General features: G+C 54.1%; 2 protein-coding genes and 1 long non-coding RNA gene across 3 annotated transcripts in view; all 3 read left to right on the top strand.

The window, feature by feature from the left end:
* LOC141935860 (hydrocephalus-inducing protein homolog) overlaps positions 1-19952 on the top strand; it is an 89720-nt gene extending 69768 nt beyond the window's left edge. The window contains exons 27-47 of the mRNA XM_074852506.1: positions 1010-1126; positions 1821-2030; positions 2890-3027; positions 4708-4885; positions 5400-5443; positions 5477-5527; positions 6201-6334; positions 7380-7516; positions 8368-8495; positions 8615-8806; positions 9200-9349; positions 10430-10669; positions 10888-11056; positions 12428-12598; positions 13224-13397; positions 14534-14742; positions 15205-15354; positions 15656-15839; positions 16318-16459; positions 17725-17890; positions 19845-19952. Coding sequence (XP_074708607.1) covers positions 1010-1126; positions 1821-2030; positions 2890-3027; positions 4708-4885; positions 5400-5443; positions 5477-5527; positions 6201-6334; positions 7380-7516; positions 8368-8495; positions 8615-8806; positions 9200-9349; positions 10430-10669; positions 10888-11056; positions 12428-12598; positions 13224-13397; positions 14534-14742; positions 15205-15354; positions 15656-15839; positions 16318-16459; positions 17725-17890; positions 19845-19952 — 3192 coding nt within the window. The remainder of the gene's footprint in view (positions 1-1009; positions 1127-1820; positions 2031-2889; positions 3028-4707; positions 4886-5399; positions 5444-5476; positions 5528-6200; positions 6335-7379; positions 7517-8367; positions 8496-8614; positions 8807-9199; positions 9350-10429; positions 10670-10887; positions 11057-12427; positions 12599-13223; positions 13398-14533; positions 14743-15204; positions 15355-15655; positions 15840-16317; positions 16460-17724; positions 17891-19844) is intronic.
* The window catches only part of LOC141935867 (uncharacterized), a 432617-nt gene that overhangs the window by 188239 nt on the left and 218369 nt on the right, over positions 1-26009 (top strand). The window lies entirely within an intron of this gene.
* On the top strand, positions 14201-21194 carry LOC141935858 (hydrocephalus-inducing protein-like). The gene is made up of 7 exons (XM_074852505.1): positions 14201-14211; positions 14559-14655; positions 19008-19253; positions 19745-19954; positions 20360-20562; positions 20743-20925; positions 21164-21194. The coding sequence occupies exons 1-7, from the start codon at positions 14201-14203 to the stop codon at positions 21192-21194; spliced, it is 981 nt and encodes a 326-aa protein (XP_074708606.1).

The following is a 26009-nucleotide window of genomic DNA, read 5'->3' as shown; positions in this document are numbered from 1 at the left end:
AAGTGCTTCAAAGGATATGTCTGGATTGCAGCTTCATCTTCCGCTTGTGTCACTGTACCACATACCCTCCCTGGGGAGGTGGGAGACCATAGGCCTAGGAAAGATGCGGGTTAGAATCTTTGGGAACAGGCGCTTGGCAAAGCTTTGCTAGGCTTGAAAATGTGAAGACGAGAGAAAGAGCATTGAATCTTCTGATTCTGAGCTTCATCTACCGGGGAGATGTAGCCTCTGATTAGGTGTAAAGATGTCCCATAAATATTCTTGCAGATTCTGCTGATGTCAAGGCCCCAGCACAAAGCACTTCTTCACGTTACTGAAGAAGCAGGTATTACTACATTTCAAAAGCACTCACAAAGCCCTCGCTTATTAAATTAGGGATCAGAAGCCCAGGGATGAGGTTCCTTTTGAAAGATGGCACCTCTGAGGTCAAACACCAGCTCTCAGCTGCTGCAAGACAGAAGAACACCTTGGCTGCGTTCTTCAGAAAGGTGTCGTTCAAGAGAATGACCTGGTGGAGATCCTCAGCTCTCCAGCACTGATGGGTGCACAAGATGAAGCCTAAGCACTCTCTGAAATGGGATAGTTGTGCCAAGTCCTTATTTTCCTGGTTTTGATACTTCTCACTTGCAGCTGTGTTCCTGGTTTTGTCATGAAGAACCTAACCTGTTGAGGCATGGGGTTCTGGGCACATTCCTTGGGCAGGAGTGAGCGAAGCTGGGCCGGCACAAGGGTGAAAAATGCCCTTGAGGTCTCTGCCAGGAATGAGGGCTGGGTGCACTCAGCTTCCCCATGCAAGCTTGCGCATAGGAAGTGCAGATGGAGGCCGTGTCTCACCTGTGGGTGGGCTTGGACCCACACTCAGTGGATGGCACAGACATACCTGTACTTGATATGCACCCAGGTCCCATCTCAGCTGCTCCTGGCTGGATGAGGTGGTGGAGCCTGCAGCAGAGTGGTCTCACCCAGACCAGCCAGCTGCTCACTGCAGCCCATGGTGCTTGTTTTCCAGCTGCTGCCATCCACTGCTGCGGAGCTGGAAGGTGCTGTGGAGACTCAGAGCCTGGTGGGGATCAACAAACTGATGCAGTTTGTGGAGGCAGAGCCCGTCACCTTGGGAATGGAGGAGGTAAGTGGGAATCCATCTTGTGCCATGTTTCCAGTGTGGCAAGCAGTTATGTAGCCCCCCTCCCATTGGTGGCCCTCGATCCTGCTTGCAGAGTGGCCTCACGTCCCTCCAAGCCCATCACACAGCGCTGCTGAAGCAACTGGTCACTGGAGAGGCCACGCAGGACATGTCGTAGGGTTGACCTGTGCAGCAGCTATGGAGGGCATTATTCATCTTGTTGCTAATCAAGTGGTCAACAGGAAATTTCTGCAGTAGTTTTTGCTGTAGCATCTTGAGAGAGCGCAGCATGCAAATCAGAGAGAGTGAAAAGCATCAGGAGTCAGATGAGCTGGGCTGGAGTCCTCCCCCCAGCTCTAACGGCTTTCACCTCCGAATACTGTGTTTTTCTTAAGGCAGTAAAAGGTGCTTTTAAAGGCAAGTTCTGCAGTGAAGAGAATTTCTTGCTGCCAGGAGACAGCCCAAATTACTTTAATATGTAGTGTATTAATTAATGCGTTAGTGAGTATGGGAGAAGATTTTTCCCATGGCCCCTCCACTGGTAAGTGGAATGGATACAGGATGAGATTAGGGTGATTTTGCCTGTGTTGGAGGAAGAGCCCCCTCCAGCCACGTCTGTACTTCACTCCAAGCCGTGGCTGCTCTTCTGCATCAATTTCCATGCTCGACATCTTGATCTCTCCTCACCTACCTCCAGGTTTTCGATGTCCTGCCGCACTACGGTGTGCTGCAGCCAGGCGAGAGCCAGCGGGTCATGTTCACCTTCTTTGGCCACACAAATATCGTCGCCCATGTCATGGCGCTGTGCAGGGTGGAGGGAGGCCCGACCTACGAGATCGCGCTGAGCGGGGAGGCTTCGCTCATCAGCTACCTCCTAGACGTCACGGAGATCGACTGCGGGCTGCAGGTACCGCACGCTTCTCTTGGCAGAGGTCCTTGTCGTGAAACCATCACCGGCGGGTTGCCACCCACCTAGGGCTAGGGCTCTCTCCCCTTCTCAACTACTTTGTTGGCTCTATGGCTTGGAAGTACAACCTTGGAGTGATATGTCCTGCATTCAAGCTGTTTTTAATGGCCATCTCCACCCCCCTCCAGCTGGGAATTCCTCCTCCTCAAGGTAACTAACACCGCCTCCTGGGGCAGGCAGGGTCCCAGTGGTGATCTCCAGAGGGACGTGCCCCAAGACATCCATCTGCTGATCCGCTCCTAAAGCCTGAGGTCCAAGGAGGTGCTCTCTTTTGATGTTCTTGATTAATCAGCAAAATAAACCAGGGAGGAAGTTAACTTGGGCTTCCCAGTCACTGTAGCTGGAAAGAATGTCCTAGAATAATCCCCACTTTACTTCTTTTTGGTTAAGAACCCCACAGATATTTCCAGCTGTTGCCCTGTCTCCCATTTTGCTGTCACTGCAGGTGCTTTTTCTTCTGCAATGTCTTGATGCCACCTCCTTTGTTCCAGCTGGGTGTGAGATGACACCATGAGGTGCAGAGAGCTTGTCTCCTCCTTGGTTTCCTTATGACTGATCTCTGTGGTTGGCATTGCCCCTCTGCATGCCGCCATCAGTATCTGTTCCTGTGTAGGGCTAAGGGGTGCCCTGTGGCGGTGGCTTCCCCTGGTTAACCTGGGAGACTCAAGTGCCCGTACCTCCTCTGCCTCTGCTTTTCTCCTGTGTTGAGTTCATTTGCTCTCATCCCAATGAAAGCAGAAGGAGGTTCCCAGTGTCAGGCCTGTGACTTCAGCTTCCCCCTCCTCTGTCCTCTCTTCAGCTGTTTAACAAAGTCACCGAAGCAGAGGTCACCCTGCAGAACAGCGGGAAGATGGGATTCACCTACGTGGTGCTCAGACCCAGCGCGGGCACCGCAGACAGCCCTCTGCCCGGCGTGCCCCTGGTCCTGCCCAGCACGGTGAGTACGGAGATGGTGCGAGTGATTGACCCTGGCTCTGGGTCAGGCTGCCAAGGAGGGGGTTGTAGGGGAAAAAAACAAAATTAAAAAAAAAACAACCCACAAAAGCAGACAGGAGAGGCAGGGCTGTAAGCAGCTGCTGCTGGGGGGCAGGGAGGGTCAAGCAAGCGCGGTCCTAATCGACGCCTTCACGGCCTTTGCCGGCGGGTGACCCTGCTGTCACACAGCAGCCACCAGCCGGAGGCACCAGCGCTTCGGTGGCTCTGGGGACCCCAACTGCTGAGTGCTCCGGCTGTGCGGGCACTGGGGCCGCACTGTGCCGGCTCTCCTGAGAGTCACCTTTCCCAGGGTGTGTGATTGGACAGGGCTTACTCCTTGTCCCTGCCTGTAGCACACCCTGCCAGCTCCCTGCCAGCACTGAGCGGGACTTAAATGCTCTCACTTGGGCATGAAGCTGCTTTGCCAGAAATTGTAGCAGCCCCTGTACCGGTCCCCCACTCCCCCAGCTTTGCTGCTCTGCAGCAGCTTTGTGGGGCAGTGAGGGGGCCAGGCAGGAGCAGGGCTGGAACAGCGAGGAGAGGAGTTTGCAGCATCCCACCATCCCAACTTCTCAGTCCTGTGTGGCTGTCTTTGGGCTGGAGCAGCATTCCTGTCTAGTCCCTTTTTGCAGTGGGAAGAGGAAGCCAAAGGCGTTCACATTTCCTCATGCCTGTCTCCTACAAGGGGTGACACACTGATGCCCTCTTGCTGCGAGCTTCCAAAGACCCAGCTCTGCTCGGACCCGCGCAGTCAGTTGCTGTGACAGCCCCATTGGCGCTGGCAGCTTGGCAGGGCTGGCTTTCACTGCAGCTGTGTTCTGCACTGCACCAGGGGCTCAGGGGACCAAGTGGCAGGATCTGTCCCGCTCAGCAGCTTCTCCCTGCAGCGTGAAGGGGAGTGGGGAGCCGAGGGTCCAGCCCAGTGTGCAGAGGGCGAGCCGAGGAAAGCTGTGGCTGTGTCCCGTCACCCAGGGCTGTGTTGCTGTCTGCTTGCATTTGCTCTCAGCCTGGCTGGCGGGAGCCTAGCCTGAGGCTTGGGCAGCCTTTCTGGAAGCCCGGAGAGGAGGTGCCTTCCTGGCAACACCTTCCCTAGATCTCATCCTAGTCTCTGCTCCTGCCTTTCCAGAGATGCATGTTTGCAGGTCACCGTGAGTCTGGACAGGCTCACGCACCCCCGGTGTAACCGCACAGGCAGGAGGTGTTTGGCTGGGATCATTATAAGGGGTCAGGCCCTTCAACACCAGCCTGGGAACCGCTGATGTGCTGTGGCAGGAGCTGCTGGCCATGCTGAGAGTGTGGGCACTTCACTTATTTTGCATAGTGGCTGGTAAAAGAGCTTTTATTTCTTCAGTCTGGCTCTTGCTAGCAGAGGGTAAACACCGCTAGGGGCAGAGCTGTGCTCGTGCTGAGCAAGGGGCGGTCTGTGGGTCTGTCCTGGGGGAATGCATCCCTACGAGCCGTCTGAAGAACCTGGTGTAGGAGACTTCAGCTTCTGGGTACAAGAAAGCTAGAAGGCAATGTTGTCTGATACTTTCTTATATATGAGAACCTGCCTTCTCTTCTCAGCGTGTCTGTCGTCTGAGCCATCCCTCCACCAAACCCTCTTTGGTTCATTCCCTCCCTCTTCTCCCACACCCTGCAGGGTTACGTTGGACCTGGCCAGGAGCAAGTCCTGAAAGTCTATTACCTGCCAGGAGTGCCTGGAGCCTTCTGCAGGACTTTCCACATCCAAGTGGGTCACCTAGAACCAGAAGAAATCTCCCTGAAAGGAGAGGGGAGCTTTCCCAGGATCTACTTGGACCTGCCCAGGAACATCAAAGGTGAGCACGGCCTGTTTGCTCCCCAGGAAGGTCCCCTGTTTCTCCCCCATGTCAGATGCCCATAGGGCAGCTCACACCTGCCTCCACGGAGCCTGGAGGTTTCAGGGCTGTCAGACCAACACTCAACCCCCCGGTTGCTTCCTGAGGCTCTGGCAGATGAGCCCGTGTGGGCTTTGCCCTAGGAACCATCCTGCAGAGCTTGCCAGCATGTGTCGGAGTCCTGGGAAGGTGGTGGCTGGACAGAAATGCTTAGGAAAGCTGAGCACAGGCTGGCAGGGATTTTGGCAGGATTGGATTTGCATCACATTGCAGGGGATGAGATGCTCCTATGTGGGGAGGAAGATGGGTGGGAATGAACATCAGGGTTGATAGAGGAAAAGCAGCATCTACTTTCCATACATTGCTTGAGGAGGGTGTTTCTGGGAGAGGCCAGAGTCGGGGAAGTGGGGCTTCCCAGCTTAAATGGGAATGGCGCTGTGCCACGCTTCTATTTGTGGATGTTTTCTTCCTTCAGGAAATGAAAAATATGAGAAGGTCCTCAAGGAGGTGATAGAAAAGATGGAAGACAGCCAGAAAGAGGAAGCAGTTGTTCTGGGGGAGGCTGTGGCTGCAGAGCCACCCCCAGATCCCTTGGATGCCGTGGTGAGAATGGCTGCTGCCCCGTTTGACGCGTGCCACCCTCCCCCAGTGTCATTTGGTCCCCTGCTGCCCGCAGCAGGCTTCCCGGTGCCCTGCTGGCACTTGGGACCTCCCTGCCCAACCTGCCCATGATCCTGCATCAGCTCAGCATTGCCCCCGGGGCTGCCCCAGGGAGAGATCCTGAAGACCCTGCTCAAGTGATTGAATTTATGGTACTTTGGGATGGAGATGTAGGCCATCACTGGGGTATTTGCTGCTCACAACCCAAGCCCTGCCAGGTTTACAGAGCTTAATAGCAGCAGCCTGACTGTGCCCTGGGACTGTGCTGCCAGGGCTGATCTCTAAGAGACAGCAGCTTTATCGTGTCTCCCTTTACAAGAGAGCTTTTGTCTGAGCTGCTTTGGCACTGGCTGGGGGCAGGCAAAGACTTGGAGCTCTGGAAGGTTCCTGGCTTGTCTGTCTGTTTGTCTGGCAAGATCAGCTTTTGTAACAGTGACTGGGCAGGCGAAGATACTGGAGTTCATTGCCCTTGAGATGAGGCCCTGGCTAAGAGAGCAGGAGGTGTCACAGACACTGAGCAGCGAGACAGAAGGACCCCATCACCCCTCTCAACACAAGCAGGGGGGAGCCTTGGGAAGGACCGTTGCTAACCAGCCGCTGCCTTTCCTTCCCTCAGCTGGACCCTCGGCTGCAGATGCAGATGGAGCAGATGCTGATGGAGGAACACGCCCTGGAGCAGCAGAAAGCTCTCACCTCTGGTCCCCCAGAGGCCACTGCCTTTGACCAGCATGCTCGTCGGAGGCTTCTCAAGTTAGTAGGACCTCCTGTACCCTATCTCCAGGTGCCCCAAGGGTAACACCCAGCAGTGCACCCCTGCTCCTGAGAGGTCCTTGTGTCTGCAGAGCTGGGGATAGTGGGGACTTCAGAAAGGGTCTGATCCTGGTAGCTTTGACATGCTCCCTGTGAGCAGCTGAGTGTCCTCACTTCCACAGAGCCACCCTGAGCTTTGGAGGTGCTCAGCTCCCCACAGGCACTGGGTCCTGCTCTTAGGGCTGAGGGGGTCCAGTGCAGAGCATCAAGCCCTTCCAGAGAGCACCAACACCATCCCTGCTGACCAGCTCTGAGAGAGGCAACTCAAAGCTGGCATCTTTGTTCCAGCTAACAGACCACACTGAGCAAAAAGAGTAGGGAACTGCAGAGGTTGACACACCCTTGACAAACCCTAAATCAGGTGGCTTGGGTGCTGGTGGGACTGCAGGGCTTACCTCGGTAACTTCCCTCTGCTCCTTCATGAGGAGGCACGGGCACGGTAGGCTCCAGTTCAGGAAGATGCTCTGCAAAACAGATCACGTATGTGCTTTCCCAAGTGTGATTGCTCTGGAAAAGGACCCTCCCGTGAATCTTGTAGTTGTTGATTACTGCATTTGTCAGTGCTGCTTTGGGGACAGATCTAGTTGCAGAGCAGCGAAGATTTCCTGTGCAGGCGAATCTTATGACAAGATCCTGAAGCCGTTTCAGGCTGGGGCTGTACACCAGGCTTAGCAGTTTCATTGAGACCAGTGGAGGTCCACTGGACTTATCTACAGTGGCTTTCTATAGCAGAGGAGCTGTGACCAGTATTCATTTTAAACTAGTTTTATTTTAAGGTCCCACTGGTAGCTGATAAAACCTAGGTCCTATGCTCCTCGTGACTTACCAAAGTCTTATTACCAGGTGGTCAGGCCTTGGGTTTCATGGGCTTGAGCTGAGTTTTTACAGCAGTGAATCCAGAAATACTCACTTTATTTGCATCTTCCATGCTCTTGGAAATGTAGCCAGGCTGTGGTTTAAGGACTGTCCTTACTCCTCCTTTCAGAGCTGAGCTGCCCGAGTACCTCCTGGACTTTGGGTACGTGATTCTCGGTAACACCCCCACGCACGTCGTGAGGATCACCAACACCGGGCAGTTCCCTGTGTCCTTCTGCGCTGATAGACGGGTTCTGCGTGACACAGGTAACCAGTGCTGGAGAGACTTCACGTGGGCTTGAAGCAGCTGTCTCTGACAGATTAGCTTAAGCCACTGGACATGGGGAGTTTTTTTTTGAGTGCTTGTATGTATAACTTTTTCCTCCTTGGGACCCTCTGCCTGGTGCTTTAGAGCCTGAGTTCTCCTGGCCAGCAGTGCTCAGAGACCCGGCCTGCCCGTGCCTGCCCTAACACTTCCCTGCAGGGGCTGGATGGGCTGATCACCTTGGTCACCTCTCAGCATCTTCTGCTCTTGGCTACCATGAGCATCACCTGATGGGCACTCCGTGGGCTTGTGTTGCAAACAGATGGACGCTTTGTGGTTTGGAAGTGCTTTGTTTAAAGTTCATAATGCCATAGCACTTCTGTTCAGCCTTTATTGAGACGACAGCCTGTGAGGCCCTCTGTTGTATCAAAACAGGCTTTCGAAACAGGCCTTGACGTAAGGCTGCAGTACCAGCAAACGGTGACTCGCCATGTCTGAAGGGCGATCAGGTGCCTCCTCTAAATTGTTTTTCAGGGAGCACCATGGCATGGGGGGAATCTTAGTTGGAAATTCTCCTTTGGAGAGGTCTGTGCATCCTTCCCTGGGATGCCTAGTGAAGGAATGGTTGGAGCTCCTCAACTGAGATGTTTCCTTTTTACCATGTGGGTCTTGGATTCTGGCTGTGAAAGCCCTTTCTCCTTGTGTGGTGACAAGGGAGAAGGAGTGGCAGTCTTCTCCACAGGTACAAAGGGGTCCTTCACAGAGCTGCCAGCCAGGACATATGGCCTTAACGTGCTTGTGACACATTCATGTTGATTGTGTATCTCAGCTGCTTTATTTTCATCTGTTCAAGGTTTCAGTGTGGATCTGGACCACGTGAAGCACCTGCTCTGCTGCGAGACCAAGGTGTTTGAAGTGCGCTTCGACCCACAGAGCGCCAACCTGCCACTGGGAGAGGTGGACGTGCTCCTGCCCATCAAGGTACCTACGGCGTGCTTGCTCACCCCGCTGTGCCAGTGCACCTCTCGGGGCAGGTGGAGAGTCGGAGACAGCAGCAGATGTCACCGGGGCTCTCAGCTGGATGCTCTGTCCTTCCCTAGGTAGCAGGAGGCCCCACATTCCACGTCCGCCTCCATGCCAGCGTGGCCATGCCATCCCTCTGCGTCTCCAGGGACAGACTGGAGTTCTCCACTCTCCAGTGTGGGCAGTGCCAGGAAGAAACTGTCCAGCTCCACAATCAGCTCCAGGTCCCCTGTAACTGGTTCATCACTATCAATGAGCCTGTTAAGAAGGTAAAGCACAGACAATGTGTAACACGTAAGTTCTCGGTTGGGTTTTCTTTGCCTCTCTTGCCCTTTCAGCCCCCGTGGCTGCGTGAGCACTTGGGCTACAGCTCATCTGAGGAAGCTTTGGAGGGTACAGAGCAAGGCTGGCTCACCTGGACCTGTGCATCAGCTGGTGCTTCACTTCTCTGCCACGTTCCCCCGTTCCTCCTCTTCTGAGGATGGTGCCTCCCCATCTGCCTGCCCTGCCTGTTCTCCCTCCCATTCTAGGCCAGAGGTGGCCTCGGCTGGTTTGGCTGTGGATGCCCTCAGCACCATGACGGTGTCTCAGAGCACTGCAGGAACCGAGGGTCTGTCCTTGCAGACCAAGGAGACCTCACACAATTGTTTTTTTGTTCTCAGGTGGACAGACACTGGCCAGCGAGGATGCGTCGGAAGGTGCCCCAGAAGTTGAAGGCCCAGCCCTGTGTCTTCGAGGCGCTGCCCTCGGCTGGAGCCCTCGCTCCAGGACAACGCTGCAACGTGCGAGTCAGGTTTTCACCCACAGAAGAGGTGAGATCAGCGAGTGTCACCACCAAGAGATCTGGCAGGGCAGTGTGGTAACAAGAGCCCAGCACAGGGAGGAGGAGATGGCGTCTGCCTCCACAGAGAGCTTTCTGCAAGCCCCGTACCCACTGTGCCTCAGTTTCCCCTGCAGCACACTCTTCTGAGAGGGGCTTTGAAATCCCCCCTGATGCTTGCTCAGCATCAGGGCATGGTGAGGTGGCTGCCTCTCGGCGCATGGGGGGAAATCTGCCTGTTTGCCCTCGTCTCCCCCTTGCACGGGCCTGTTTGAGGCTGCAACGCCCTGGTGCAGAGCAGCTGGTGCGCTTGCAGGGGATAACCCTGGAAGGGCCAATCTAGGCAAGTCCTGCTGCTGGTACCAGCAGACAAAACAGCCGCCAGGCACCTTCCTGGGCACAGCAGGACAGTCACCTGGAGTGGTGTGCTGCCAGCAGTCCCTGTGGCTCTGGCCCAGCCTGCCTGCACGTTCCCAGGCAGTCTGGGAGTCAGCTGAAATGATGGGGTGTTCCCAAAGGCAGTTTGCCTGTGGCCACCGTGACTTGGAAACTGGCAGTGGGTAACAGGATGGACACAAGTGCTTCCGTGCCTGGGAACAGTCCCAGGGATGTTTTAATTGCTGTAGAGGTGTAACCATCTTGTGTCTGGCTTTGACCAGAGCCAAACACTGAGCAGAGAAGACGACCCTTATTTCTAGCCAGTGAGAGCTCATCTGCCTCATTCATCGAGCTGATGTTTGCCTGATGCAGCAGTGCCAGGACTGTGTCTGGGCAACATAACCCTGAGGACCTTCCTCATGAGCATCACACTCCCTCGTGACTGGGTGAAAACATCTGATAGTGCATTTTAGATTCGTCTGACACCCAAATATCCAGTTACACTTTACACCAGGATTCATCCCAGTTACTCAGAGCCAGCATGCAGATGCTGTAGCCCCTGCTGGAAGTAAATATCTGTTTTCCATTCCCCTTAGAGGTACTGGTGACACCCCTGCCTTGGGGCAAGAGTTGAATTTGAAGCCCTGTCACCTGGGACTTCATGGAGGAGTTTTCTGTGCTTCTCTCTTTTCAGAAGTCCTACAGAAGTGAGCTGAAGATTAACATTTTCCAGAGCAGCCAGCACCTCCAGCTGCAGGTCTCGGGGCGTGGGCTGGAGCCACAGCTGGAGTTCAGCCCCCCAGTGCTCGAGCTGGGACCGTTGCTGCCGTACAGCTGTGGAGCAGAGGGGACGGTGGTGGTGAAGAACCCATGCGAGTTCCCCATCGAGTTTTACTCGCTGGAGTTCGACCAGCAGTACCTTGCTGAGGAGGAGGTGAGAGGGAAGGTCTGGTCCCCATGTGCACGCTCCCGTAGCTTCACAGTGCTCCAGCATTCCCGGGTTCGTGCCAGGGAGATGGAGACAGTCCCCAGGGCAAAGTCTGGTGGCATTTCAGGGTTAGCCAGCTCTGCTGGCAGACTGTGGAGGAGCTTGGATAGTCTGTGTTTTTAGAAACACGTCCTGCATATGGCTTCTTTTCCCTACATGCACAGATCCTGCAGACGCTTAAAGACTATGATTGCCGCAACACCTTATTGCTGCCTCCACGTGCCCCGGGTGAGAAGCTGCCCCCTGAGGTGCTGGAATATTATCAGGACCAGAAGAGGCTGCAGGATGAGCAGACGAAGTCCAAGACTGGGGAACCAGCAGGCCAGGACAACGGTGAGGGTTTGGCATTGGCTGTCCTGAGTGTGGACACAGCGGGGAGTCCAGCCCGCACGCCCCGAGCTCTCCATGGGAAGCCCCGGCTTTTAGCAGCCACCCATTCCCCAGCTTGGTGGAGGAATTCCAGCGTGAAGGTCTGTAGCTTGTAACACGCATCCCCTACCAGCCCTGAGTGCAGCCAAAGCAAGCTCATATCTGCCTACCATGGACTGGGGAAATAATCATGTTGTCCTCTTGTGTCCCCTAACCACAAAAAATAGGATTGGATGAGTTCTTCAGCCAGCAGGACCAGGTCTAATACCACCAGCTATCTTATATTTGCTCCTTCCCAGCACCAAAAGCACAAACTCAAAATCCCCCCGAGGGCAGAGACAGCCTGGACAGACTTCTCCTTGGGAAACTTTCCATCTTTTGCACGTGGCCGTGCAAAGTGGCAAATGGCAAAGAGCAGATTGCCTGGCCATGTCCACCCTCTTCTTCCCTCCCCGTGTCCTTCCTCCTCAGCAGACTTTGAAGATGTCCAGTCTCTGTCAGATCAAGGAAGAAAGTCCTCTGCTGGGGTCATTCACACTGTCTCATCCCAGAGCTCACTCATTTTCCCCTCCGTGTTTGATGAAAGCCAGTCCAACAAGGTGGACTCTAAATCTGAATGCGGAGGAGGAGGAAGGTGTTGAGAAAAGACAGGGGATGGGTAATGTTGCAGACAGGGCAGGGACAAGTGAGAGGCCAGAGAGGTTCTCCCCAGTTTTGCCAAATGAGCACCTTTTCCCCCAGGAGCTGCTGGGATCAGGATGATGCTGTTCCCTTTCCTAGGCAGGGCAGCGCGCTCTCTGTCCTGCGTGACACTGCAAGCCGAGATGGCTTTTGGTGACCTCCTAAGGGTAAAGGTGGGAGCTCTTTGCAAATGCTGTTATGGTGAATTCAGAGCCCAGCTACATCTCCTGGTATAATATTCCTAAAGCATCCAGCTTTTGGATAATCGCTTGATCTGCAAATGGAGCCTCTCCCTTGGGACGGTGTAAAATGCCTGGTTCTGCCTGTCCCCCCCTTACTCAGCAGGACCTGGGACCAAACTCCCATGAGGACCATGTTGACAGGGCACGGGAGATTTGGCCCAGTTCTTTTAGGTATTGCCAAATGCTTGCTCTTTCCTCTTTCTGCCACCCCATTTCCTATACTCTGAACAGGCACCTTGACCACCATCTAGGGCAGACCCTGATCTGCACAAGCCTAAAGGAGGGGCATGGTGAGACCTCAGTGTGGTGTTGGTTTCAGCAGAGTCTTCTCTCCCAGGATCTGAGGGGATGGGGAGGATGATCAGGATCATAGGTAGGCAGGAGGCTGACTGTTCTATCTGGTTCTGCACAGCAGAGCATCGGCAGAGCATCACCAGCAGCAAGGCGGCCGCAGGAGAACTGGCCGACAGCCCTGTCTATAGGGCCATCGCCCGCCACCTTGGCATCGATATCTCTCCAGAGGGGCGTGCGGCCCGAAACCGCAGAGGGATCGTTGTCATCATCCATGGGGCACCCCTGACAGGTAGGCGAGCCGCAGCCTGTGGCTGCAAGGAGGGGGGAAGCAGGAGAGACACATCCTGGTGGGCCGTGGTGCTTGGTTGACCAGTTGAAGCGAAGCGAGGTAAGCCGCAGCTCTGCTGGTACATGAAATGGTCCCAGGCTTTCACCAGCTGGGGCAAGTGCTGTGGCTCACCCTGTGTCCGCACAGCTGGGCTATCGTTCCCCCACACAGGGTGGCCATGTCCCCGTTGCTTCGTGGGAGCACAGCGCCTAGTGCCCATGTTGCCTCATGGGAGCAGTCCCTCGCCCACGCTGACCCCCAGACCGTGCCCAGACATTGGCTGAGGCAGCGCCGGCCAGCACAGGCTGGCGAACGCTCTGAGTGGTGGCGGGACAGGGCTCGAAACAATGTCCTGGCCCAGGGTTGAGGTCACCACGAGGGACAAAGTGCTCAGCTGGATGTGAGGTGGAGGTGATCCTCCTGGCTCTAGAGGACAACGCTTCTAGCCATGCTCAGCTACCTCCCTCACGGTCTCCCCTAAAGGGGCACTTGATTTCCGACTGCCCTTGAAACTTTGAAATCCTGTCTGGGGACAGGAAAATGCTTCACGTGCAAGTGTCACCAAGCACTCTTCCTCTCTCTCAAGGAAAGACAGCGGCAGCGGTTGCCCTGTCCAAATATTACGGCGCTGCCTGCTTGTCCATCGACACCGTGGTGAGAGAAGCCATCTCGGACAGGAGCAGCTCAGCAGGGCTGCGCGCCCGGGAGCTGTGCATCAGGGCTGCCATCGAGCAGAGCTGCAAGGAGGCAGAGGGTGCCGGTAAGGAGAAACGCTGGACCCAGAGCAGCGCTTCAGAAACCCACCATGACCATCCACTTCTGCTTGCTCCAGAGAGGAAGTCTGACAGCCCTTGGGTCTCCTAGGGAACATGGGTGCAGCATGTAGAAATGCAAAGCCATTTCATAAAGCATCTCGTGTTATTAAAAAAAATAATCTCTGTTTTAAGGGCTCAGACAGGGGCACTTTTGCTGCTTCTGGGCTTCTCAGCACATAGTCCTTTTCCTAGGAGTGGTGAAGCACACCTGTATTTTTCTCAGGGTTTTCTTATATTTCCTCTAAGCTGAATCCAGCTGGCTCCTCGTGGCCATCAGGCAGAACTGCTGCCCACTTTAACAACCAAGAAGCCCTCTGAAGCTGCTCATTAAGCACTAGACAACTGACTTTGAATGTGGCTTCAGAAACATGAGAGGAAGGGAAGAATAACCTCCCAGAGTTTCAGATGAGACACGCTGCAGATGAGCTCTTTTCTCCAGAGGTTCTCCTATACACACTGTCAGGTCACACAGCTCGTGCATGTGGTGCTGTTCTCCACCTGAGACCTTTTAGAAAATCTGGTTGGGCAGTTGGTGCCCCGTGCTCTGCAGGGTGAGGCCAGACCCTGGTTCTGGTGGGGGAAGTTTTGCATTGCTCAGCTTTGAACCTGGTTGGGTCGGGAGCTGGTGGAAGGAAGAAGGGTCTGGGCCCTGGGTGGGGTTATCCCATGCGGAGGATTTAGCTCCAGTGAGATGGGGGATGCAGCTGGGGCAGGGCTGCATGTTACCATCTCCATGTGAGAATGCAGGATGGGTGCAAGGTACAGAAATGATGCTCCTGGAGGGTGGAGCCTTGGCTTGATCCATAGGGGAGCTACTGTGCAGTGTCACCTGCGTGCACATTTGTGAGGAGGGACGCAGAGCTGTGCCTTAAAAACTCTCTGGCTTTAAAATCCAGTATCAGATGGTGTGCTTTACCATGCTAATAAGAGAAGCAGGGCAGGAGCTGCTTCTGGAGATGGGTGCTGCTAGTGCCCAGCCGGCTGGGGAACAATGGCCGTGTCCCTGCCAGGGCACAGGGCTGTGCCCGTTGGGGTGGAAGGTGCCTGCTTGCTCCCCACTGAGCGTCTGTCCCCTCCACAGGTCACAACGCAGATGTGTCCCTCAGCCTGCAGTTCGGCACCAAGGCCAAGCGCAGCCTAGACATGAGACGGTCCAGCTCTGTGGGCAAACTCAGCTGGCGGTCCGTCAGGTCCCGAGGCCAGGTGAGCGCTGCGGTGGGCAAGAAGAAGACAGATGGCCCCACACCCCAATCCCAGAAACAGCATCTGATGGATCTGACAGGCTCCCAGGTGAAGCACGATCTGCACTGGTTAATGCCTGGGACCTTTCTGTTGCCTCTGAGAAGTGAAGGGGCCGCTTCCAGTGGAGGCTCTGTGTCACCCAGAGCCTGGTGCGGGGGCCTATAGTGCAGAGAGCCAGCTGGGCAGGCTGGGCATGGCTCGGGGTGGGAATGAAACCCTGTGCTCTGGCAGAAAATCTCTACGGCATCTTAACAGATTGTTGGCAAAGTGCAGTCCTGGCTAACGTGGCTGCAGCAGTGGGCAAACCTGCGGGATGCTGCGCTGGGGGCTTGCGAGCTTGGGTCTCTGCTGGCCATGGATGCACCCTCCAGCGTGGTCCCCTGGAGCTGCTGGCCTGCAGTTTTGTTCTAGTCTCCTGCTAGTGAGAAACCCCAGCTCCAAGCCCAGCAGTTGGAATTGTTTGGGGGTTTCCAAAGTGGTTGATTTTTCTTGTGGTGTTCAACATTGCAGGGCTCATCAAGTTCTCACCTCTCTCCCCTTCCCTGCGTTCCTGCGCAGCGAGAGCTGAGCATCAGTGGCAGCACATCAGGAGAGCTGGGCTTTAGGAGCTGCGTGCTGCCCGAGGACCTGCTGGTGGCCATCCTCTCTGAAAGGCTGCAGGTACGTGGGGTGGGGGCAAATGGTACATTCTTGCTACAGAGAGACAGGCAGCGAGGTACAATTCAGAGAGGAGGAGGGCTGTGCCTGCTCTTGGAGGAGTTCTGGGCTGCGTGCAGGGATCCGTGGGTGAAGCTGCAGATGCCGTAAGTTGGCAGAGCGTGGGGAAAGATCAGAGCTTGTCTGAGCTGCTGCACTTGGAACTGTGATGGCTGGTGATCTCTGACATCAGGCTTTAGTGACTAGCTGAGAGCCCAATGCGTGTGACAGCTGACTTTCTCTTCCTTTTCGACTTTATCTGCAGCTGAGCGACTGCTACCAGGGAGTGGTGTTTGATGGCCTGGAGACCCCCTTTGCACACAACACGGCGTCTGCTCTCCTCTGCCTGCTCAAAGCTGTCAGAAATCGGCCTCACATCTATTTTGTGAACCTGTTCCAGGATTATGCTTCTTGGAAAGCCAGGGAGATGGCCGCAAAAGAGCAGGAAGGTGAGACTCTTCGTCTCCGTAACTCTGAAATCTTCTCTCTCAAGCCCTCAGCCTTACCCGTGTGTATCTGGGTTACCAGCAGAACTTGTAAGAGATGTTTTTATTAATCCTTCCACCTTCTGCCTCAGTGTAGCCAGCACTCAGCTCACAGTTGCTTAAAATACAGCAATGCTGAGGCTGACCTCAGTCTCTAACATTAAAGCTTGGGCACAAGTGCAAGCTGTTGTGGCTCAATAACTAATCACTGGCCAGCTGTCCACAGTGCTGGTGCATGTGAGCCAGGCAAGGCATGGGAACTCACTGACCAGTGATAGTTTGGGGGCTTGTCTGAATTCTGAAGCAGGGATGTGAGCTCGCCAGTATCTCCTGGCAGGATGATAGGCTGGGTCAGGACAGAGTTGTGAATCCTGGCAGCTCACCCAGAGCAGCAAGCTCTGCTTGCAGGCACTGATGGTTTCTTCTCTGGTCTGTGCTGAAGGACGGGAGCGGGAAGAAGCTTCCAGGAGGGAGAAAGCACGTCTCTGGGAGATGGAAGAGGACGAGTATGATGCCCTCACCGAGGAGGAGAAAATTCAGTTTGATAACAGTATACTGCAAGTCAAGCGTGAGAAGAAGAAAAGGTCTGTAAGCCTTCTATGGGTGACTCCCCAGGATAGTGTCCCCAAAGGGTTTCCCTGCTCCGGAGACCTTGGTTGTGCTCAGAGGGGTTACCAAGGCCAAAAGCATTAATTACCAGCAGCACGAGGATTGCCAGTTCCACCCCCCTGGTTCCCAGCAGAGGAGGGACCTTCCTCCGGTGAGATGAGAACATCTTCTCTCCGTTTTAGTGGTGAGCCCTTCGGCTTCGACACTGGCTGCAGGGAGCTGGGCTCTGTGCTTCCCTTGCCACTGTGCTTACAAGTGTCTCTAAGTTAATTATGTTCATTCTCATCTTCATCGCCCTTCTTCACCAAACCAGAGGGGTTGTGGTGTGGGTTGGTGTGAGGCGCAGCTGTGCTGGCTTGGTTTGGATCCCAGTCCTGCCGTAGGTGAGGCCCTTGCACTGCTGAGCTCCCAGGGTTTTCCTTACTGAGTGACACCAGCCACAAAAGCTCACCTTCAGCTGCAGCAGCAGGTGAGCCTGGGAGAAGCTCTGATCCAGCAAAGCAGCCCTGTTCAAGAGGATACACAGGATAAGCTTAAGCCTCTATTAACCCCTGCCTGAAACTTGGGGAGGGACTTGCTTAAAGAGAGCCTGTGTTTCAGCACTTCTTTCAGCCCCAGCTGAAGTTTGTTTCCCTGGGAGGAGATCACTAGGGCTGCTTCAAACTGTGATTTCCAGGACAGGCAGCACAAGTTTCCCATGGTCCCAGCTGGGTTCCAGCAGGAAACCTGGTTGTTTGGAGCCTGTTTTGCAGGAGGGCAGTTACTGCAGCCTTTGCTTTCTGATTGATATGGCTAGTCTCACTAAGGAGCAGGCTGTGCCCAGGGAGAAGGGCTGGATAAGCCAAGTATTGGTGCAGGGATAAGCAGGTGTTAGTGATTGGTGAGCTGGCTTAATGATTTGTGAGCTGGATATTGAGAGCTTCAGGCTCCAGTCTGGAGCAATGGTGGATCAGTCTTTGGCAGCATGCTGGAGGTGTCCAGGTGGACCTTATTGGAGAAGTAGTGCAATTTAGACCTCGTGACAGCAAAGCCTAGATTTGGCTGGCCCTGGAGGTCCCCTCCCACTTCCCTCACTTTGGATGTCCCAGCCTCCCCAGGTTGAGGGAAGTCCACAGAGCTGGTCTAACAGTTGTGCCTGGCCTTAGGGTCAGTGAATGAAGTGCGGGGCCAGCTGGGATTGCAGCGAGCCCAGATTTCTGGTGGTGACTCTCGGGGATGTTTTCTGTTTGTCTTGCTGAAGGGAGATGGAGCGGCTGGCTCGAGAGCTTGAGGAAAAGCACCGGTGGGAGCTAGAACGCTTGAGGGAGGAAGAATTGCTGAAGATGTTGTCTAAGTGGGCCAAGAGAAAGCTTGGAAAAGACAAAGAAAATGCTTCAAGGAAGAAAAGCCAGCCTGGAGTCAGACAGGTGGGTGGTTGTGTTTATAGAGATGAGTGAAAGCCCTGGGGACCCTCCTGCTGAGCCGTACCATTCCTGGCGAAGCCAGCAGCCACCCGCAGTGCTGGGGGTGGGTACCTGGCCGTCAGCAACACACGGGGCTGTGCTGGGAAACAGCAGCCGGTGTTTGATCGTGCTGCTGCTTCACCAGGGGTATTTTCACATGGGTTTGTTGGGTAGAGCTGTTCTTCTAGGGTCGTGCTGCCTTTGAGTCATGGCTTCACATAACTCCAAGCCCTAGATAGTTTTAGTCCAGCATTTCTCCCCGTTCTGCATGTGACTTACACCTCTGAGCCATGACCCGCCTGGGATGTGGTGTCTTTTGCTACCTGTCTGGCAGGAGATACCACCAGGCCCTTTAGGTATTCATTAGCAGCCAGACTTCCCAAAGTGTCAGCCAGACACAGGGATGGATGCTCAGCACACCAGAAACGTGCCCGGAGGACTGCACAGGAGTAAGGGGGTGTCTTAAGGTCCCTGTTTGGGTTGGGGAAGCTGTTCTGTTTCTCAGCTGGTTTGCAGGACTCCTCATCAGTCTGGTGCTGGGGAGTTTAGTTTCAGTTGAGCTCAACTGGGTACCAGCTGCGTTCTGAATTGGGATTTGTAGAGCACCTAGCACAGGTCTCAGATGAGGCGTGGGGTGCTATTGCAAAGATCGCCGCTGTCCTACAGCATTTGAGTTGGTGCTTTGAAATGCTCACCGCTTTTTCCTGCTCCTCCTGCCCAGAACACGAACGCATCCACTAGCAACACCAGCGCATCCACCGGCAACCTGTCCGATGTCACCGAGGGGGGAGAGAAGAAGGGATCTGCAGAGGAGCACCCAGACTCTCTTGCAAGTGACAAGGAAGATAAGAAAAAGCAGAGCAAGGCTCCCCCGACAGATGCCTGCCCCCTGGAGGTTGTGCAACCTGCAGACCCAGAACAGGGGGAAACCAAAACCGAGGCGCAGAGTGACAGCGAGAAGAACTTGGCCCTGAGGTTTGAGATCTATGAGGCATCGCAGAGGGATGTCACACATATTTTGTCATCCTGGGACAGGGCTCAGGGTATCCTGCTGTCCCCTCTGAACCAAGAGGTGGTGCAGCACCAAGTACAAGGCCAGCGCCAGCATCTATCCAGGAAGGGGAGCCGAAAGGACAGAGAGAAGGAGCGTCTGGAAAAACTGAAGGCTCTTGAGGACTCCAAGTTATCTGGGCTGGAAGGGGAAGATGCAGAAGGGTCAGCCAGAGGCCAGGACGTCGGGGTGCCCTGCTTGGACATCCAGGTGCTGAGCTCGGCAGATGTGACTAGGGCGATCCTGGAGAGTGGCAAGCTGCCAGCGGCAGAGCAGGTAAAGCCCTTGTGAGGCTCAGATGCTGAGCCTGCCGTGGTCTGGGCCCTGGTGCATTGTGTCCCACCAGGTGACAGCAGCACAGAGCCTTGTCCAGGCCACTGATGCTGTTCCACAATGGCTTCACAGCAGCCACGTGGCTGGGGAAGTTCTTGCCATCCCTCAGATGGGTGGAAAGAGGGAGGGTTCTCTGTTGGAACATCCTCTCTGTTTGGAGAGTTTCCCAGTCTGGAAATCATTAAAAATGGTCCCAGGGCAGGGCAACTCCTGGTCATTGTTTCCTTCAGCCGAGTCACTCAGAGTTGAGATTTCTCTCTAGGTCCCACTTGTAGGTCCTGGCACTGCTCTGGAGCCTGCCCACCCCACTGGGAACAAAAAAGCACTGTGCTCCATCTAAATAAAAAAACCCATTGCCAAAAGCTCGGTGCCTTTCAGGAAGTGTGAGGATGAAGGCGACGGGACTATAAACAGGGTTTTCTCTTATGCTCTAGATCCTGGATGACCTGGGACTGGGTCCCTCGGGGCCTCCCATTCCACCTACTGCTTTTTACTCTGTGATCCGCTACCCGGAGAAGCGGATGGTCCCTGCAGCAGGAGAAGACCTCGAGCACTTCGCCTTTGTGGTGCCAGAAGGTGCCACTGCAGAAGGAAAGAAGAAAACCCGAAGTTTCTTGGATGTCCCCGTTGTGCCTGCAGTGAAGGTGCCAGGGCAGGGGCCAGGCTGGATGGGGGCATGGGGGGCGGGTGGGATGCAAAAGGATCACTGTGGAAGGGCAGTGAAGACATGACGGGGCCCCGTGTCTGCAGGCATCCCTCCTGTCTGTTTAAAAGAGACAGCTCTGCTTGAGACATAGGGCAGTTCTGTGAGATGAGAGAAAAGAAAATCAGCTAAAACCTTCAACTTCCCTTGAGGAGAGGGTCCTGGGCAAGGAGGGGTGTTGTAGGCGAAACAAAGTCCCATAAGGAAGACCAAATCCATGGGCAGAGGGGGTTGGTGGTTTATTCTCTCTCCTGTCTGTTACCAAACCTGCAGCTTTCTCTCCAGGATGGGGGTGTCTCAGGGCAGGTCTCACCTCTCTCCCTTTCCTCTCTCCCTTGGTGTGAAGGTGTCAGAGGAGCAGGTCACGCCAAGCAGGGGCCGGTCGGGGAAGGAGAAAGCCGCGGGCAGGCGGGAGGCTGTGAGGCAGAAGCGGAGCTCCAGCCGGGGCAGGAGAGGTCTCCAGGCGCCGGGCACGGGAGCACCCACGCGGCCCCCCGAGGCGCACCAAAGCGACGTGGACAGGGTCCCATCCCGGGGGAAATCCGTCAGGTGAGCTGTGAGGGAGGAGGTGATCCCTCTGCTTCACGTCCATCTTGCCAAACGGGCTCCATCATCCCCAGCCCCGCAGGGACCCTCTGCCGGTGCCTCCACGGGATGGCGAGTCCATGAGCCTCCTCCTTCTCTCGTTTGCTCGTTAGCAATGTCTGAAGCCTCCTCTTTAATTGCCAGGCTGAGCAGCTGCCGGTGGATAGTGCCTGCCCACGGGGAGGTGGAACTGAAGGTCCAGTTCAGCTCCACGGTGCCGGGGCAGTTTGACCAGACGCTGCATTTTGAGGTCCTGGGGACAAAGCGACTGTACCAGGTGCACTGCAGGGGTACCTGCCTGTATCCCACCGTCAGCCAGGACCCACGGTAAGGCTGGGGCGTGGGAGCCTCCCCCACTGCTCCCCACTGAGCTCAGAGCCAGGGCTGCCCCTTGTGCCCCAGTGACCTTCTGGCTTGGGCAGAGCATGCGGCCTGAGCCGCCCAGCATCTCTTCCGTGCTTGGAGCTGGGAACCAGTACTGGTACTATGGGAGACCTCGGCTGGTCCGAGGGATCAGAATGTAAGTTTGATATTGACCTTGAACAGATAACCACGTACCCTTCAGAGGCTGGAACATCCTGAGAGGAGCTGCGTAAACAAGAGTAAGGAACTGCCAGACTGGAACTGCCTGACCGCAAGGAGAGGAAGGGTATCGAGGTTGCAGCAGAGAAGAGCTCATCCAACCATGAACTGTTAGTCTGTAATTAAACCAATCAGATATGGACACATACTCTTCATAAAGTTATAAAAGGGCTTCTTAGAACAATAAAGTAGCCACTTTTGCACAGTTCGGTGTTTGTCGTGTCCGTCTCAACAGCAACAGTGGGGGGCACTGGGATGGTTACTGGGACGTACTGCAGGGCACTAGGACATACTGGGATATATTGGGGAGCACTAGAAGAGTTATTGGGATATACTGGGGGGCACTGGGATATACTGGGATATATTAGGAAGCTCTAGGAAGGTCACTGGGTCATAGTGGGGGGCACTGGGAGGGGTATTGGGTTGTACTGCAGGGCACTGGGACATACTGGGATGTATTGGGGAGCACTAGGAGAGTCACTGGCACATAGTGGGGGGCAGTAGGAGGGTCTCTGATATGTACTGGGGGCACTGGGACATACTGGGGCACACAGGGGCAGTTACTGGGATGTACTGCAGAGCACTGGGACATACTGGGATATACTGGGGAGTGCTAGAAGAGTTATTGGGATATAGTGGGGGCACTGGGACATACTGGGATATATTATGGAGCACTAGGAAGGTCACTGGGACATAGTGGGGGGCACTGGGAGGGCTACTGGGACATACTAGGGCACACTGGGAAGGTTGTTAGGACAGACTGAGGGGGCACTGGGACATACTGGGGGGCAGCGGGATATACTGGGGAGCACTAGGAAGGTCACTGGGACATGGGGCACTGGGATGGATACTGGCAACTTCTAGCCCTGGAGTGCGTCATGTCAGGAGTGAAGCTTGAGCCTGCAGCAATACATGCCCACCCAGTCAGAGTCACCCCTGCAGGGCAGCAGGAGTGGTACCTGCTTGATGCAAAAGCCGTGCAGGCCCTGTTTAAGGCAGTTGCCGAACATGGCTTGGGACATCCAGAAACAACCTTATTACTAGAAACCATTCTAGCGCTGCCATTGACCCCCTCTGATAGGCGACAGCTAGCGAAAGCAGTATTAAAACCAGCAATGTATTTGCTGTGGAAGGAGGCATGGGGAAACTGAGTCAATGCTATGGTCCATGCGGCTGCCAATCAGCAGCACCCCTTACATGGGACCATGCATGATTGCCCCTTGGGGTGGGGCGTCTTTGCAACAATGCCGGCCCAGTTACAACTGCGGCCCAGAGAATTTACAGCCACTACTGAAGCTGGTAAACAGGCTTTTATGGACGTAGCCAAATTAGAAAAGAAGGAACCCGCTTGGACCTCTATCAAGCAGGGGCAGAATGAACCGTTCTTACAGTTTGTTGACAGGCTTTACGCTGCGGTGTTAGAATCAGACCTACCTGATGGTGCTAAAGAGGCCGTACTGGTGGAATGCATAAGACAGCAATCTAATCTGTTAATCAAAGGCATTGTAAAAGATATTCCCTTAAACACACCTATTGCCACCCTCCTCCGACAAGTAGTACAGAGAGAGGCATTGATACCTACCCCGGGTGACGTTCATTTCACTGAAAGACCTATATTTTATAGGAAGGGCAATACGCGAGGCATCAATAAAAAGCCTCAGCAGGCAAACCGACAGGGACCACGGCCCTCAGGGAATGGGCCTTGCTGGGTGTGTGGAAAATCAGGTCACTGGGTGCGAGACTGCTGGCATAAGCACACGCAGCAGGGAAACGAGAGCGGGGGAGCCAGGAACGGGGGCAGGGCTCCTCCTATGCACTACAAACAGCCCCCGCAGAGCAGAGACAACTCCTTTTATACTCCCCGAGTGACAGTAAAATATGCCCAGGGATACCCTCAAGAGAGCAACCCAGACAAAACCCCACCGGTGGTGGAGATGCCGGGGCAAGAACCGTGGCTCTGGTCTTAGATTGCAGCGACAAGCCCATGGTCACCGTTTGGATAAGTCAGCCCCGCCCAGGAAGAACAGAAGAAATAGTAGTACAGGCCATGATTGATTCAGGTGCCGATGTGACAGTAATAGGTGAAAGGTGGTGGCCAGGGCAATGGGAAACTACATTTGGGGGATTTGTAACAGGAGTAGGAGGGGCAAAGCCAGTATATAAAGCCATCACCACGACAACATTTAAAGTACAAGACCAAGACAGAGGAGCTTTAATTGCAACATTAAAACCCATTGTGTTAACAGAATTTCACGGAGTCTTGTTGGGTCATGACTGTATGCAGCAAATGAAAATTGGCATTACAAATTTAGGGTAGGGGCCACTGCCGAGCACATACCGCCCTTAAAACCTACGTGGTTAACAACTTCACTGGTGTGGGTCGAGCAGTGGCCGCTTAACTCAGAAAAATTAAGTGCACTTTATCAATTAGTAGAAAGAGAAGTGCAGGCGGGTCATTTAGAACCCTCCATAAGCCCTTGGAATGCTCCTGTCTTTGTCATCCAAAAGAAAGATACGACCAAATGGCGCTTGCTCCACGACCTCAGAGCTGTAAATCAACAGATGCAGGCAATGGGCGCTTTGCAACCTGGATTGCCCTGGGGTTCCGCCATACCAAAAGACTGGCCCATTGTAATTGTTGATATCAAAGATTGTTTTTTCAGCATTCCCTTGCATCCCGCCGACAAACAGAGATTTGCCTTTACCGTGCCGTCTGTGAACCTTGCTCAACCAGCTCAGTGCTGGCAATGGACTGTACTACCACAAGGTATGAAAAACTCACCTGTTATTTGTCAGCTATATGTGGCCAAGGCCACTGCACCTTTGAGAGAAGGTAGGTCTGACCACCATGTGGTGCATTATATGGATGACATATTATTAGCAGCACCTACAGAACAGCAAGTAGAACGCCTATTTGAGCGCGCCAAAGCCTTACTGCAACAACATAACTTGAGCATTGCTGAAGCAAAGATCCAACGTGGTACACGGTTGCAATATCTGGGCATGACTTTAACTGGGAACGACATAAGTCCGCAACCGATAGCTCTTGCTCCAGACGTTGCCATTCTCCATGACGTTCAGAAACTAGTGGGAGCCTTACAGTGGCTCCGCACCTTTGTCTGTATTCCCTTGGGACTTATGCAACCCTTTTATGAATTATTGAAAGGTGAACACTTGTGAGAGCCAAGGACACTCACGAAGGAGTGTCAGGACAATCTAAAGCTTATACAAGCTATTTTACAACAACAGCGACCATTGCAGCGATGGGATCCGAAAAATTCAATCACAGCGGGCTGCTTTATTTCTGAACATGGCACAGTAGGCATCCTGTTTCAAGGCACGGACGGCAAGCCCGTGCCCTTAGCCTGGGCTTACCAAAGTACCAACAAGGCTGCCTTTGTTACCATTGTCGCTGTTTTAGCAGACCTCATAGGATGCCTACGCAACATGGCTCTTCAACACTTTGGAAGGGAACCTGACACAATACTCATCCCCTGGAAGCAGCAGGTGTGGGAGGACATGGTTACGCGTTCGGAAGACTTACAATGTGCCATCTTTGACTTTCCGGGTTCCATAACGACAGGACAAGGTCTACAATGGATTACACACCTGAAGACACTTCAACTACAACTCACCCTACCTCTATCCATGTGCCCTCTTCACGGCACAACATATTTTACAGATGCCTCATCACAATCGCAAACAGCTGCAGTCATATGGAAAACCGGAGGACGCTGGGAAAAGAGGATGTGGACTCAGACTAACAAATCTGTACAATGGTTGGAGGCCAAAGCAGTCCAGATGGCACTCCAGCAAGAGACAGAGAATCCTGTTAATATTGTTACAGGCTTTTTATATGTTTATAAACTTGTACACAAAATGACAACAGTAGGATTTGTGCAGACGGAAGTGTCGACTTTACTTTATGAAGCTCTACAACAGCGCATAGGGCAGGCCTTTATTACACATGTGAGTGGTCACCAATCCCTACCAGGTCCGATTGAGAAGGCAATCATAAGGCTGACCAAGCGGCACGGGGCGTGTGGTCATTGGATGCTGCAAAGAGTTTACATGCCTTTCTACACCTTGGAGCAAAAGCCTTAGCAAAAACATGTCATATTTCTCTGTCACAAGCAAAAAACATAGTGGCACATTGTCCCTACTGTCAAAAAGGCCCACTGTGGGAGGCAGGTGTCAATCCACGGGGTCGCTCTTCCAATCAGATATGGCAAACTGATGTAACAGCATGTGAATTGTTAAAACCAGATAAGTATCTCACAGTAACCACTGACACCTTTAGCTCTACAATATTAGCCACAATGGCTCATAAGCAAACAGCCAGACACATTATTGTTCATTGGGAGGGTGTTATCGCCTTGTTAGGGAAGCCATAAGAGATCAAAACAGATAACGGCCCTTGTTTTGTTGCTAGACGCACAAAAGAATGGTGTGCATTGTGGGACATCAAATTAGTACACGGCCTTCCTTACAACAGTCAAGGACAAGCGATGGTGGAACGTGCACATCGCGCCCTGAAAGCAAAGCTCCAACAGCTTGGGGAGGGGGAAGGTCACAGAGGGACAATACCCATAGACCGCCAACAGGCTCTTTTGTCACGCGCTTTGTATACCTTAAATCATTTTGTTCGAGGCGATGAGTCTACACCTCCCCTGTGGAAACTCTTTATGCCGGCCCAGGCGACGAAAAACTATCCTTTGGTCCAGATCAGGGAACCGGGCGTGATAGCTTGGGAGTCGGGGTGGTCACTGAGGGTGTTTGGGAGTGGGTACACAGCAGTGGAAAAGGACGGCCTAATCAAATGGATACCC

This window comes from Strix uralensis, chromosome 29 (genome assembly GCF_047716275.1).
Source record: "Strix uralensis isolate ZFMK-TIS-50842 chromosome 29, bStrUra1, whole genome shotgun sequence".
NCBI classification, from domain to species: Eukaryota; Metazoa; Chordata; class Aves; order Strigiformes; family Strigidae; genus Strix; species Strix uralensis.
The sequence above is the reverse complement of the archived record's forward strand: the minus strand, read 5'-3'. Positions and strand labels throughout refer to the sequence as shown.

Coding starts and splice junctions, on each gene's coding strand:
- LOC141935858 (XM_074852505.1), top strand. Junction 20,563..20,742: donor TCCCGGGGGAAATCCGTCAG/GTGAGCTGTGAG, acceptor TTTAATTGCCAG/GCTGAGCAGCTGCCGGTGGA. Junction 20,926..21,163: donor ACCGTCAGCCAGGACCCACG/GTAAGGCTGGGG, acceptor CGTACCCTTCAG/AGGCTGGAACATCCTGAGAG.